General features: G+C 31.7%; 1 protein-coding gene across 2 annotated transcripts; it reads left to right on the top strand.

Moving 5' to 3' along the window:
* The first annotated feature begins 2,278 nt into the window (after nt 1–2,278).
* Herc4 (HECT and RLD domain containing E3 ubiquitin ligase 4) lies at nt 2,279–10,392 on the top strand. 2 transcript variants are annotated; one of them, XM_076394268.1, is made up of 17 exons: nt 2,279–2,383; nt 2,467–2,663; nt 2,727–2,863; nt 3,001–3,237; nt 3,289–3,468; nt 3,867–4,084; nt 4,135–4,387; nt 5,675–6,009; nt 6,066–6,362; nt 6,821–6,994; nt 7,057–7,143; nt 7,192–7,371; nt 7,457–7,634; nt 7,686–7,968; nt 8,052–8,282; nt 8,338–8,446; nt 9,712–10,392. In XM_076394268.1, the coding sequence occupies exons 2-17, from the start codon at nt 2,575–2,577 to the stop codon at nt 9,862–9,864; spliced, it is 3,141 nt and encodes a 1,046-aa protein (XP_076250383.1). In that variant the 5' UTR covers nt 2,279–2,383; nt 2,467–2,574; the 3' UTR covers nt 9,865–10,392. The 2 variants fall into 2 exon arrangements, with proteins under 2 accessions (XP_076250383.1, XP_076250382.1); XM_076394267.1 differs by having other exon boundaries at nt 2,727–2,878.
* The last annotated feature ends 1,980 nt before the right edge of the window (nt 10,393–12,372 follow it).

The raw sequence follows: 12,372 nt of genomic DNA, 5'->3' as shown, positions 1-12,372 counted from the left end.
ATTAATCAGGTTATCCCACCACACATTAATGCTCGGATTTATGCAGACGATATGATTATTTATCATAAACATTCAGATCATAAATATAGGCAGCATCTTCTACAGAATTGTCTCAATAAAATACCCAATTGGGCCAATCAAAACGGACTAAAATTCTCTGCCGAAAAGTCCGTAAATATCCATTTTTGCAGACTAACAAATTATCCACGGATGGTGGCACTGACGGTGGATGGTAAGAATTGAATAAATAAACCGGAAGATAGATTCCTTGGATTGATATTTGACCACAAACTAAATTGTATCTCTCACATAAACCACATAAAAGGAAAATGTTTGACAGATATACGATTGTTGAAGACTCTTTCAATCACTATTGGGGTGCCCATAGAATTTCACTGAGTAACATATATAAGACACTAATTAGAAGCAAGCTGAATTATGGAAGTCAGTGTTACATCACTGTAGCTCCCTCCTATGTTAGGAGACTTGACCCAGTAAAGAATTCTGCCTTGAGGATTATACTGGAAGCATACCACACTAGTACGGTTGAGAGCCTTTAATGTGAGGCAGAAATTCCATCACTTGGTTCACGACGAGAGCTATGCAAGCTCCCTCAAATTTCATTCAGAGCTGTGTGAATTCGGCTATTTCTTCTCTAACAACCTAAACAACAACGCTACAATAAAAAAGAATACAAGTCCGTCATCAGTATTTCGTAGGACTTGCAATCGACTAAAAATAACAATCCCCGCTCCAGTCAACAGAACAGCGGCAATACCACCTTGGCAGTACTCCAATATATCCATAGACCTATCCATAAAGGTACTAAATAAAAAATATATTAGCTCCTCCATAGTAAAACAGCTCTTCGCCCAGATACTTAAGGAGAATTACCCATATCACCTCACCATTTACACGAATGGTTCTAAACGGGAAAATTTCGTCGATGCCTCATACACTTCAAGTCTATTGGAGGAGCACTTTTGGCTTTCTACTATTACTAGCATTTCTGCGCAGCTTTTGGTCATTTACAAGGCCCTATCTGCCCTGAATAGGCGCATCGATACTTATAATATCGGACTCAATGAGTTCTTTGGATAGTCTGATTCTCATTATTAAGATAGTCCACCCTCTAGTTATAGCTATCAGAGAACTACATACAGCACTCGAGAGGAGGGGAGTAAGGATAAATTATCTATAGGTTCCCTCTCACAAGGGAATTTCCAGTAACGAAAGAGCTGACTATCTGGCGAGCAGAAAGGAAAATTTAATTAAACTAAGCATTCTATTTAGTAAGGAAGACCCTAAAACACACATAGGGACTCTGTACAAAAAACTAAAATAAAAAAATAAACTAATAGAAAAGTTATGGGAGATCAAGAAGGTCTTCAATCTCCTAATATTAATAACTTTAGCAGGTTCCAACTGAGCATCCGTGCTCGGCTGCGAATAGGCCGTAGCAGACTAACTCATGAGCATTTGTTAAAAGGAAGAGACCCTCCACAATGTGATGAATGTCAAATACATCCTTCTGGACTGTGGAAAGTTGAAATACTAAGACAGTAACTCGGGATGCCAAGGGCATTAGAGCAACTGGTCCAACCCAAGCATTTAGTATTGTTTATATTGTTTGTTATTTTAACTTAAATGTCATTATTTTGCATACTTTATTTAAAAACTACATTGTAACTCTACCCTAAATAGCCCAAGAGGCTGATGGACTGTTCAAATAATAAATAAATAAAAAATATATTAAATTAGGCAATTACTTTATTTTAAAAAGCCATAGTATTTGTTGTGCGATCGTTTTTAATTATGTCATGGATTAGTTTTTTCTCTATATGTTTAATTTTTATTTAGTATTGATAGTTATTGTACATCTTTAGTTTTTAGGTTTTGTTTAAGTTCTATTCATAGAAAAAAGTTCTATTGTATTGTCTATATTTGATAGTATTCAGTATTTTTTTTTCCTTTTCTTTTTTAAAGTTAGTATGTCATACATCTTTGTCTCACTTATGCTACCGTTGGAAAATATAAACACTATAAAATTAAGTGGTCCAAGTAATAATCTCCGTCCTTTCCTCTCTCACAATTTATATATAAAAGGGTTCATACATCTTCGTCTAACATCACCAATTAAAAAAAAATTCGAATGTGCATTTGATTGAAAATAATAATTACTATTTTCAGTGGCTAGTTTTTTGACTATCGACTGTGTCGACTGTTTTCAGTCGATAGTTCCCAACGCTAATCTGACAGATGTATTTGTTATTAACCTATCTATTGCATGTCATTTTATTGCTGTCAATGAAATAATTTTTAAAATATTGCAATTTTTGTCAAGAATTAACCAAAATCTCAAGTGCTCGCTTATGTTACCTATGTAATATTACCATTTTACACTATATTACAATTTATCTATCACGATAAGACACAAAATTCCATCAAGACAATTATATGTTCTAGAATATAAAAAGGAGAATCTTCTAGATAATAAAATATCAATAACATGTTATTGTGATATTTTGAGGATGATTATTGCATATGAGATTTTAGTATTGCTGTGATATAACAATGTATGCTTGGGGTAGTACAATTAACGGGGAATTAGGATTAGGAGGAATAGAAGATGAACATATACTGGTACCAAAAGCATTAGATTGGTATGATAGCTATATTTGAACTTTCCTAGTTGTTTAATTATAAATGTATTTATATTTCCTCAGGTACCTAGCCAATACTGTTGTAGCATGTTCATTAGGTGATAATCATACTTTATTTTTAACGAAAGAAGGCAAGGTATATTCAAGTGGAAATAATGATTATGGACAATTAGGCCATGATCAACCAAGAAAAAGGCCACGTATGTCTTTATTTAGTATGTAACAATTTCCTTTATGTGCAATGTGACAAATTGTGTTTATTTGATTAAGTTTATATTTCAATAATATTTATTATTCATATAAAAAATATTCAAGTGATAATTATTGTAATGTTTAGAACCTGTTACTGGTCTGGATGCATACAATATAATACATGTAGCTTGTGGAGCAACTCATTCTGCAGCTTTAAGTCAATGGGGCCAAGTTTTTTCATGGGGCTCTGATTTCCATGGTCAATTAGGCCATGAAATGGGTGAAGAGATACAACCTACACCAAAAATAATTAGAGCATTGGCATCCCATCATATTGTACAACTTGCATGTGGACACAGGCATACAGTGGCTTTAACTAATAGTGAGTCCTAATGGCCTTATTATTGGTACATGTTATCTATGGTATTTTTAGGTGGACAAATATTAGCTTGGGGTGCCAATAATTTTGGACAACTAGGACTAGGCTTCATTTCACGTTGTGAAGCCAGTCCAACTCCTATAACATCATTAATGGGCATTCCTTTTGCTTTCATAACCTGTGGCGCCAATCATACTTTTGCAATATCAAAGTCAGGAGCTGTGTTTGGATGGGGTGTGCATAATTAACATAGTGTATTTTATCTGTATATTATTTTTTTATATCTATGACAAAACTTTTATTGTATTTTCTTTTTAAATTTCTCAATTTTGCTTTGTAAGAAGAATCAGCAAATGCCATAATTTCATAATATTCAATATCTTATCCATTCAATAATTATCGATATTTATTATATATCAATATTTATTACACCTATATGATGATATGTATTTTTTTTAATTTAAGATTATATTATAAATTTATTAAGTATTGCTAATCTTTTTTGATATAAGGATTACATTAAGTACATTTTTATTTACCGTTATTTAGCTTGAATCAAGCTTTCACTAATTAACTCAAATTGTCTTATATTAATTTGTAATATATATCAAGTGTTATTTTTTTTTAATTAGGAAAAAACTTAAAAGGCCAGTTGGGATTAAATGATGCTAGTAATAAAATCCATCCTACCCAATTGCGAACCTTAAGGAATTTAAAAGTTCGCTACATAACATGCGGTGAAGAATTTTCAGCTTTCCTCACTTTTGATGGAGGTGTATTCACTTGTGGTGCTGGAATGTATGGACAACTTGGACATGGAACTAACAGCAATGAAATATTACCTAGACAGGTAATTTTTACTTTTATTTATATGCTTTTCTTAAGCTGTAATAATGTTAGGTAATTGAATTGATGGGTTCTACAATCACACAAATTGCATGTGGTAGACAACATAGCTTAGCCTTAGTGCCTTCCAGAGGTCGTGTGTACAGTTTTGGCATTGGTGGATCTGGACAACTAGGTGTTAAAAAGACAAACAATGCAAATACACCACAAGCTGTTCTAGGCCCATGGGTCTCACCTAGTGGAAATTCGTTACTACCCAGTGACAATAAAGATGGTGCTAATTTAGTTATTCAACGAATATATGCTGGTAAGTAATTCATGATTTTTATTGTAACACTGGAAGTGATATAATAATATACTATTAATTACAAAATTAACAAACCACTTGATATATCATATTTGTTTAGTGGCAAAATATTTTACGGGCTAAGCGATTGGAGGGCTGACAGTTTTAATATGCTGTTGTTTATATGTTTTAATATCTCAAGTAGTAGCGAATCTACATCATCTCAATATAAATATATTGAGCTCCAAGCCAAAGGGATATCGTCTCTCCACTACTTTTCAACAGAGTAGGGGATGCAATAATGCGAAGTATCTTATAAAAAGACATGGTGTTCAAACTTCTTAACCAGTGTGATATAGATGTTGAGACTTCGAGCGTTCTTTATGATATAGTTCGCATTGTAAAGCAGTATGGTTTGAGAACTAATTTAGATAAAACCAAAGTTTTGGCAACTGACGGATTACCTGTTATTGTAAGTCTCAATGGAATTTAGTTAGAGCGAGTGCATGAATTCAGATACTAGAGATAAATAACAAAGAATCTACTGCCGAAATATCAAGTATCAATCAAGCTGCTTTGCAAGGGGCTGTTGCATGCCCAAGTGGGTATGTGTGGAAGAGAGGAAATCTTAAAATTAAGACCAAAATCCGCCCATTTGAACGGTCATTTTGTTGATATTTCTGTATAGATTCGAGGCTTAGACACTGTTACAGCTTGAAGAAGCGGAAGAGGTCTTTTGAATGCGATGCTTATGACAACTCCTATATGTTTCTCTCGAAGATCGTGTTAGAAATATAGTTAAAGGGACAAATATACAGAACAAATCTAAAAACGCAGATTACAATAGTTTGAACATACCTGTCGAATTCCTCAGACTTCAGTGGAGAAAAATCGCCGTTTTAAATAGAAAGTTCAGCATGCAGCTCCAAGGGGGACATGGATAGAAAACGATGTGAAAAATATGAAACAACGTTTGAGATCAGAACGATTCAGGCCGATCACCAACTATGGTGAGATTTGGTGAATAATATTCGAAGTACAAAACACTACACCATAACAGCGACATATTTGTTTCGAAGAAGCTCTCACAGAACACCAGTTATGGATTGATGTCAATGATTTTTTATATATAAACTCAGTATAATTTTTTTTAACTTATATTAAATTAGACAAAACATGTTGCAAATATAAACAATTACACATTTATTCGAATTCAAATACTTTTTAACCTATACAGTCTCTTTGGTTTATTCTTTTATTAAACTATAATTTTTGTTATATATATATATACATATATATATATTTTAGGTGGGGATCACTGTTTTGTTTCTGTTGTTCCTCAAGAAAAAAAAATACCGCCTTATGATTGTAGAGAATATAGCCCTGAAACTCAAATTCTTTCAATAAGTAGTAGTTTTATAAAAACTCTTCTTAAAATATCTTGCAAACAGCCAGTAGACCAAGACGTTCTTAGTTTTCTTGAGACGGCGTTCAAAAGTATGGCCTGTTTGAATGCCTCATTTTTGATGGACGATCAGAAGCATTATTACTGTACTAGTAAACATCATGGAATTGACATGCAATGTGCCGAAGAAACATATGATTTAATTGGCAAAATTGAAAATGAAAGCATTCAAAATTTGGTAAACTTGTTATGTGACCTTATTGTTAGACATTGAAAATTTATTTGTGTTTTTAGATATGGACTGGTATTACTGAAGATATAATGAAACAACTAAATCCTAATCCACCAGATGTAGAGACTCTTAGAGTGTATATAACTTTACCGTTATATCATGAATTTAATAATCCCAAACAATACCAGAAATTACAAAAGCCCTTTTCTAAAGCTGTATTGGGTCTGAAACAACAAGCCAGTAAAGTGGTCTGTTCATGGTGGACAATGATGACGACAGATTATTTTGAAAAGTTGATCAATATATTCAAAAATGTTGCCAGTTATATTTTAAGGAACCAAAGAGTACCACAAGGACGGGTAAATACTTAAAATATTGTTTTTATATAGCTTTTAAACTTTGGTGCATAATATCAACAATTATTTCAATTTACGTCAATTATAACTACTTCTCATTGAAGTTATCTTATTATTTATTAAACTGAACATATTTATATAAAAATACAAATCTGCCTTGGTAATCGCAAATCTTTGCATCCCGGAAACCTTATTGTAATTAAAATAGGTAATAATTTTGTGTTAGATACAAAGTAATATTTTGGGTAAGTTGGATATAAAGAAGTGAGAGAGACTTGGTTTATACAAGAAAATAGAGGGAAAACAATATGAATTGTTACAATATTCACTATTTTCACTTAACTATTTTTGGCTATTATACTACTCCGTTCACAAGTAGAAAACTACTTTAACTTAACGAAAATGAGAATACGTTGTTGGTCAAAATTATAACGCTTGGTTAAAATATTAAACTATTTCAGACGGCATATTATGATGCTACATTGGTTGCAATGTTGGACATGATGACACTGTTAAACAAGCTAAACCATGGTGTAGATGGGTTAAAGGTTCCATACGACATATTCCACATAAATGATCTACATGATTATCTGGACGTCCGAGTAGATTATGTGAATTGGTTAAAGGACAGTGATGTATGGTTTGATAGAATTATTTTGGTAATTTACTGTCCCACTTACAACAATTTTTGCTTTAGGCTACCAAATTATATTTATGCAATTATCCATTTGTGTTTGACGCCCATGCAAAATTGATGCTTTTGGAAACCGATCAATCGCTGCAGGTATAGTTATTATTGTTTTTGCTATTTTTCGTTAATTTGATTTTTTAGATGCATACTGCCATCCAAGCAGCTACCCAACAAGCTATGATGGCAGCTATCTTTAATCCCACAAGGTCTATTGCTGTCAACCAATTTCTTATGTTGAACGTTACCAGAGATAATATTGTTGAAGATACTTTAAGAGAAATAGGTGGTGTAAGTCAAAGTGATCTGAAAAAGCCATTGAAGGTAAACCTATTCAATTATATAATAAAGTGGAAAATACAATTTTCTTTTTATGATTTTTAAATCATATCATTATGTGTTTTTATAGGTTAAATTTTGTGGAGAAGAAGCTGAAGATGCAGGTGGTGTTACCAAAGAGTTTTTCATGTTGCTACTCAGAGAAATATTAGATCCCAAGTATGGTATGTTTAAAGAGTATGAAGAAACCAGAGCGATTTGGTTTTCAGAAATTTCTTTAGAAGATGCAAATGTTTATTTTCTGATAGGTAATCTATAGCATAACTATAAAATAATGTGTGTGATCTTTTTTTATACAGGGTTAATATGTGGTCTTGCCATTTACAATTTTACAATTATTGACATCCCTTTTCCTTTGGCATTATACAAAAAGTTATTAAACGAACCAGTAGGCTTAAATGATATCAAAGACTTGTCCCCGTCAATAGCCAATTCCTTAAAGGCTTTACTGGATTATGGTGGTGAAGACTTACAAGATGTTTTCTGCTTGTCATTTGCTATTAATCGTGATGTATATGATGATGTAATTACTATTGAACTTAAACCAAATGGTTCCAATATTCCAGTAACTCAAGAAAATAAGTATGTGGAATTACAACATTCTCATTTATATTTTTGGGCTTTTAGTTCAATTCGAAAAACAAAAACGGTTTTATATATTTTAGGAATGAGTATGTTTCTCTCTATGTAGATTATATATTGAACAAATCGGTTGAAAGTCAATATGATGCTTTTCATAAAGGTTTCATGAAAGTTTGTGAAGGTAGAGTTTTGAAGTTGTTCCACTCGCATGAATTAATGGCTATTGTGGTTGGTAATGAAAACTATGACTGGCATGCTTTAGAAGAAGCTGCCGAATACAAAAATGGTTACAAATCTTCAGATCCAACGATCAGGTAGAAATCCTTAATTATATATAAATAAATTATTAACTGGTGTACATTTAATTAGATATTTTTGGGAAGTAATTCATGAGATGTCAATGGAGGACAAAAAGAAGTTCTTATTGTTTTTGACTGGTTCATACAGAATTCCTATACAAGGAATGAAGGGTATTAAGGTGAGTAATGCATTAAAATTGAATTGATTCCCTTTTTAATTATATTTTACTTAATCCAATTAAATTTTCTTTAAGTATTTAATATATTTTACCTTTTATAAAAGTGCATCTATAGCTATTTTTTAATTGTCGTTTTAGTACCATTTAATATGTTTTTTGAGTATTTTTTTAACCAGACAGTTTTGATTTGTGGTTTAAGATTTTATCTACAATTAATAGCAATCTCATATCATGATTTCTTTAGGTTTGTGAAACTGATGATGAACAATGCTCAGCTAATCTTATATAATATACAAAATAACCATCTAAATATGAATATTCCCTTTTACCTTTGTTATTAATACTCATCTGCAATTATTTACATCTTCTTATCCTGGGACCAAATGTTCACTGATGAAACAAATCAGTATGCAACATCTCATTCCAATTCACACGTTACTCACTATGCACATTCTTTAACGAATTATGGAACCAAAATAGTATTTACCATTTCATTCGAATATTTTTTCGTCTTATTGAATATTTATTCAAGGTTCCGAATCCTGATTTTTGGAAAGAATTATTGTGTTCTAAAGAACAGTTCATTTTAAATTATTTTAAGTTAGCAAGCACCAGCGTAAAATTAATTTTATATTTTAGTGTTATTTGTAAACAAGAAGTAACAGGTCAATTGAAAAGTCTCCGGTCTATCATAGTAAAACACATTTTTTTGGCAAAATTATTTTTTTTTTATTCAACATAGTTCCCTTCAAAGGCGATACACAGATTATAGCGACCCTCCAACTTTTCGATACAATTTTTGTAGTATGATTTGTCCTTTGCTTAAAAATAGGCCTCAGTCTCGTCGATCACCTTTTCATTCGACGAAAATTTCTTTCCAGCGAGCATTCTTTTGAGATCTGAGAACATTTCAAAAAAAAATTGCAATCTTCTTTCATACTAAAATTCAGATATTCAGTGAAGCATAGCATTGAAATGGTTTAAACAAACATGATAAGAATTAGAAACGTTTGATAGTTGATTCCCAATGATAAATTAAATGTTTCCAAATTGCTTATCTTCTGTAACGCAAAAGTTTCTTCGTGTTCGAATTTTTCGATTCGATTATATTTTTAGAATTTTATTTGCTAATTTTGTTGTTTCTAGAATTATAGTCAAATAGTTGGTGCTATAAATCGCTCAGAATTGAATATCTTTAATATTATGGTCTATGAAGTTATTTGTATAACAAAATTAACTAAACCACTAATAACTTTCTGTATTAGATAATAATTCAACCAACAAATGATGATAAGTTCCTACCAGTCGCCCACACCTGCTTCAACCTGCTAGATTTGCCACGGTACAAAACAAAAGAAAAACTCAGGTATAAACTTATGCAAGCCATTCAGCAAACTCAGGGTTTTTCGTTGGTATAAGCGATTGTATGTAAAAGAACCATCTCATTGTTGATAGTGTATAGTTTTTATACTTAAAATATAATAACCAGCTTATTTAATTAAAACAACACCTGTTGCTCATTATATTTTTGTATGTGACTATTAGATTTGTGTAAGAATCTTTTAAAGTGTGCAAAGACAATTGTAAGCATGATATGCATATTTTTTTAAAGCTATGAGTAAGTAACTGGTATATATATTTTACCAAAGTGTGTAATTTCATGACAATTGCAGATAGGCTTCTTTACTTACCATTCCTGTTCCTCTTCTATTACTTGCTGCAATTGTTAGAAATATTATCTTCTACTTTCCTGTTATGAGTTTACCCACGTATATTGTTAATATTGTCTTTTTACAGTATTTCTAAGAAGTCCATGATTTAACTTTATTGTTTTATGAATCGGTTTATCGTCAGATTTATTTTTATGTAGTTCTGTTTTGTCATTCACTTGTTACATCTTATAAAAATATTTAATATGAATATAATGATTTAGATAAATTTAACATGTTATTTTTATTTATAGTAACATATACCCTCTGAGCATAAGCTCCTGCTTAAATATTGGTTGACTATGTAAAGAGAGGTTTCTCAAACTTGAAAATTTCTAAATTAGAAGTCCCCAAATGACAATAGTTCATGAATAAAATCATGTAATAGGAAACACAACGAAACAATTTTATTTCAAGAATAAGATATGGTGACTTATTGAATTCACCGCGTGCCTAACAATTCTGTCTACAGCAAAAATATTTTTTCTACTTTCAATCAATGACATTTTTTGCTCTTCGATAATAAGCCTGGAAAATATAAATATTTTTTGAGAAAAATTGCGTTTTTGCGTCAAAGTAATAAAACTAATAAATAAGTTTTTTAAAGTTATTAAAACACTTGCTACCACTTAAAAAGAAATATCAACCTAAGAATGTGATGGAATCATCAGCGGCGTGCCAGTAGCACGATATAACATATATTCGTTTGCATATAGAACGAATTCGCCTAAAAAATTCGTTTGAAATTCAGAAGATTGAAAATAACTCAAAAGATTATACGACAGGTTTTAAAGAATACTTCGACAATATTGCAGAATTTTAAAATAAAATACAAGGTGTCAAAATGGGCGGAGAAATCGTTGAATTTTAAAGAAGCCACAGTTTTTGATTGGCATATTCACAACAGAAGGTTTCGTCAACACGAATGGAGTTCCTGAGATTCATGAGGATGTAGACAAACACGAAGATAGCGTTGAAGAGGAGGATTCGTTGAGGGAAGGAAAACTTGGGAACTTACAGATTTACCAAAACGGCAATACCGTGTAAATAAAAAAGGGTTTTTCGATGATAATTTTTCGATAATAAAATAATTAATCGTAATGATAAATGTAGAGATTAGTATAGACAAGGCATGCATTACGAGTGGAGGCTTGTTAAGTTGTTTTAAACGAAGTGAGGGTGTCGTCCATAATCAGATATTTAGCCCAGTTTCAAAAATTACAATTCGTTCCATTTTGAGCATTGCTGAAACAAAAAGATGTATCTTGCACAGCTTTGTTTGTTTGTGTTTCAAATATTCTAACACAAAGTAGTAGAAAACAATTTACATGTACCTATATTATAATTAATTTTGTACGTACTCAGAATAAAACTTTTCGAGTTACTTTATTTTATTATCAATTTATTATTGGATCCCTATATCAGTTAGTTACAACCGATTAATTTCTACTGGATTAATTAAGAGTGGTATCGTTGATATCATCATCTCACTCTACGGTACAACAGTGACATCTCAGTCATACTTATGATCATGCCAGATAAGAATATATCCTAAGATTAATACATGACATACATAATATTTTTATGAGTTTTGTTCGAATTTGCAGTGCGCAATTTACCTGTCGGGATCGGGATTCTGGTAAGGAACCCAAAGGATGAGTGATTATTAATCTCTGTATAACTCGGGAAAGGCATGAAAATATTTTTAAATCAACAATTGCTATATCTTCTAAGCTGTATAATATATATTATTGCGGCAGAGCAGGAATGGATCGAATTAAGCTATTATTGATACCGATAGTTCCTTTTATATACATTTCGGTGATAGTGAATTCCGAGAGTAGCGGTACTTCTGTTTCTGGATGTATGTGTCTTTTTTGACATACCATGGGACATTCAGAAAAATTTTCAACATCATATATTGGAACACTTACATATTCTTATATTAATCGAATTGAGGAAACAAGACTATACTTGCGACCCATATAGAGAAACGGAACGCACCATTACCTAGTACAGAAGAATTTTAATTCAGACTGATAGTTTGCTTCATCTACACAGGAGAGGGAAGAGTATTCTTGATGCGCCATAGTCCTAAGCTGTAACTTGCTGGATTTTATCTAAAATACCCCATATAAATGTTAATTGGTCTTTGCAGCCTATATCTTATGTGTTAAATAATAAGCAACAAGTGCATATCAAATAAAACATCCAAAG

This window comes from Rhynchophorus ferrugineus, unplaced genomic scaffold (assembly GCF_030347505.1).
Source record: "Rhynchophorus ferrugineus isolate W39M unplaced genomic scaffold, kcgeb_rfMv2 rfM2, whole genome shotgun sequence".
In the NCBI taxonomy this organism is placed as follows: domain Eukaryota; kingdom Metazoa; phylum Arthropoda; class Insecta; order Coleoptera; family Curculionidae; genus Rhynchophorus; species Rhynchophorus ferrugineus.
Note: the sequence above shows the minus strand (reverse complement) of the source record. Positions and strands in the feature narration are given on the sequence as shown.

Coding starts and splice junctions, on each gene's coding strand:
- Herc4 (XM_076394267.1), top strand. CDS start 2,575: ATGTATGCTTGGGGTAGTACAATTAACGGGGAATTAGGATTAGGAGGA. Junction 6,363..6,820: donor AAAGAGTACCACAAGGACGG/GTAAATACTTAA, acceptor AAACTATTTCAG/ACGGCATATTATGATGCTAC. Junction 8,283..8,337: donor TCTTCAGATCCAACGATCAG/GTAGAAATCCTT, acceptor ACATTTAATTAG/ATATTTTTGGGAAGTAATTC.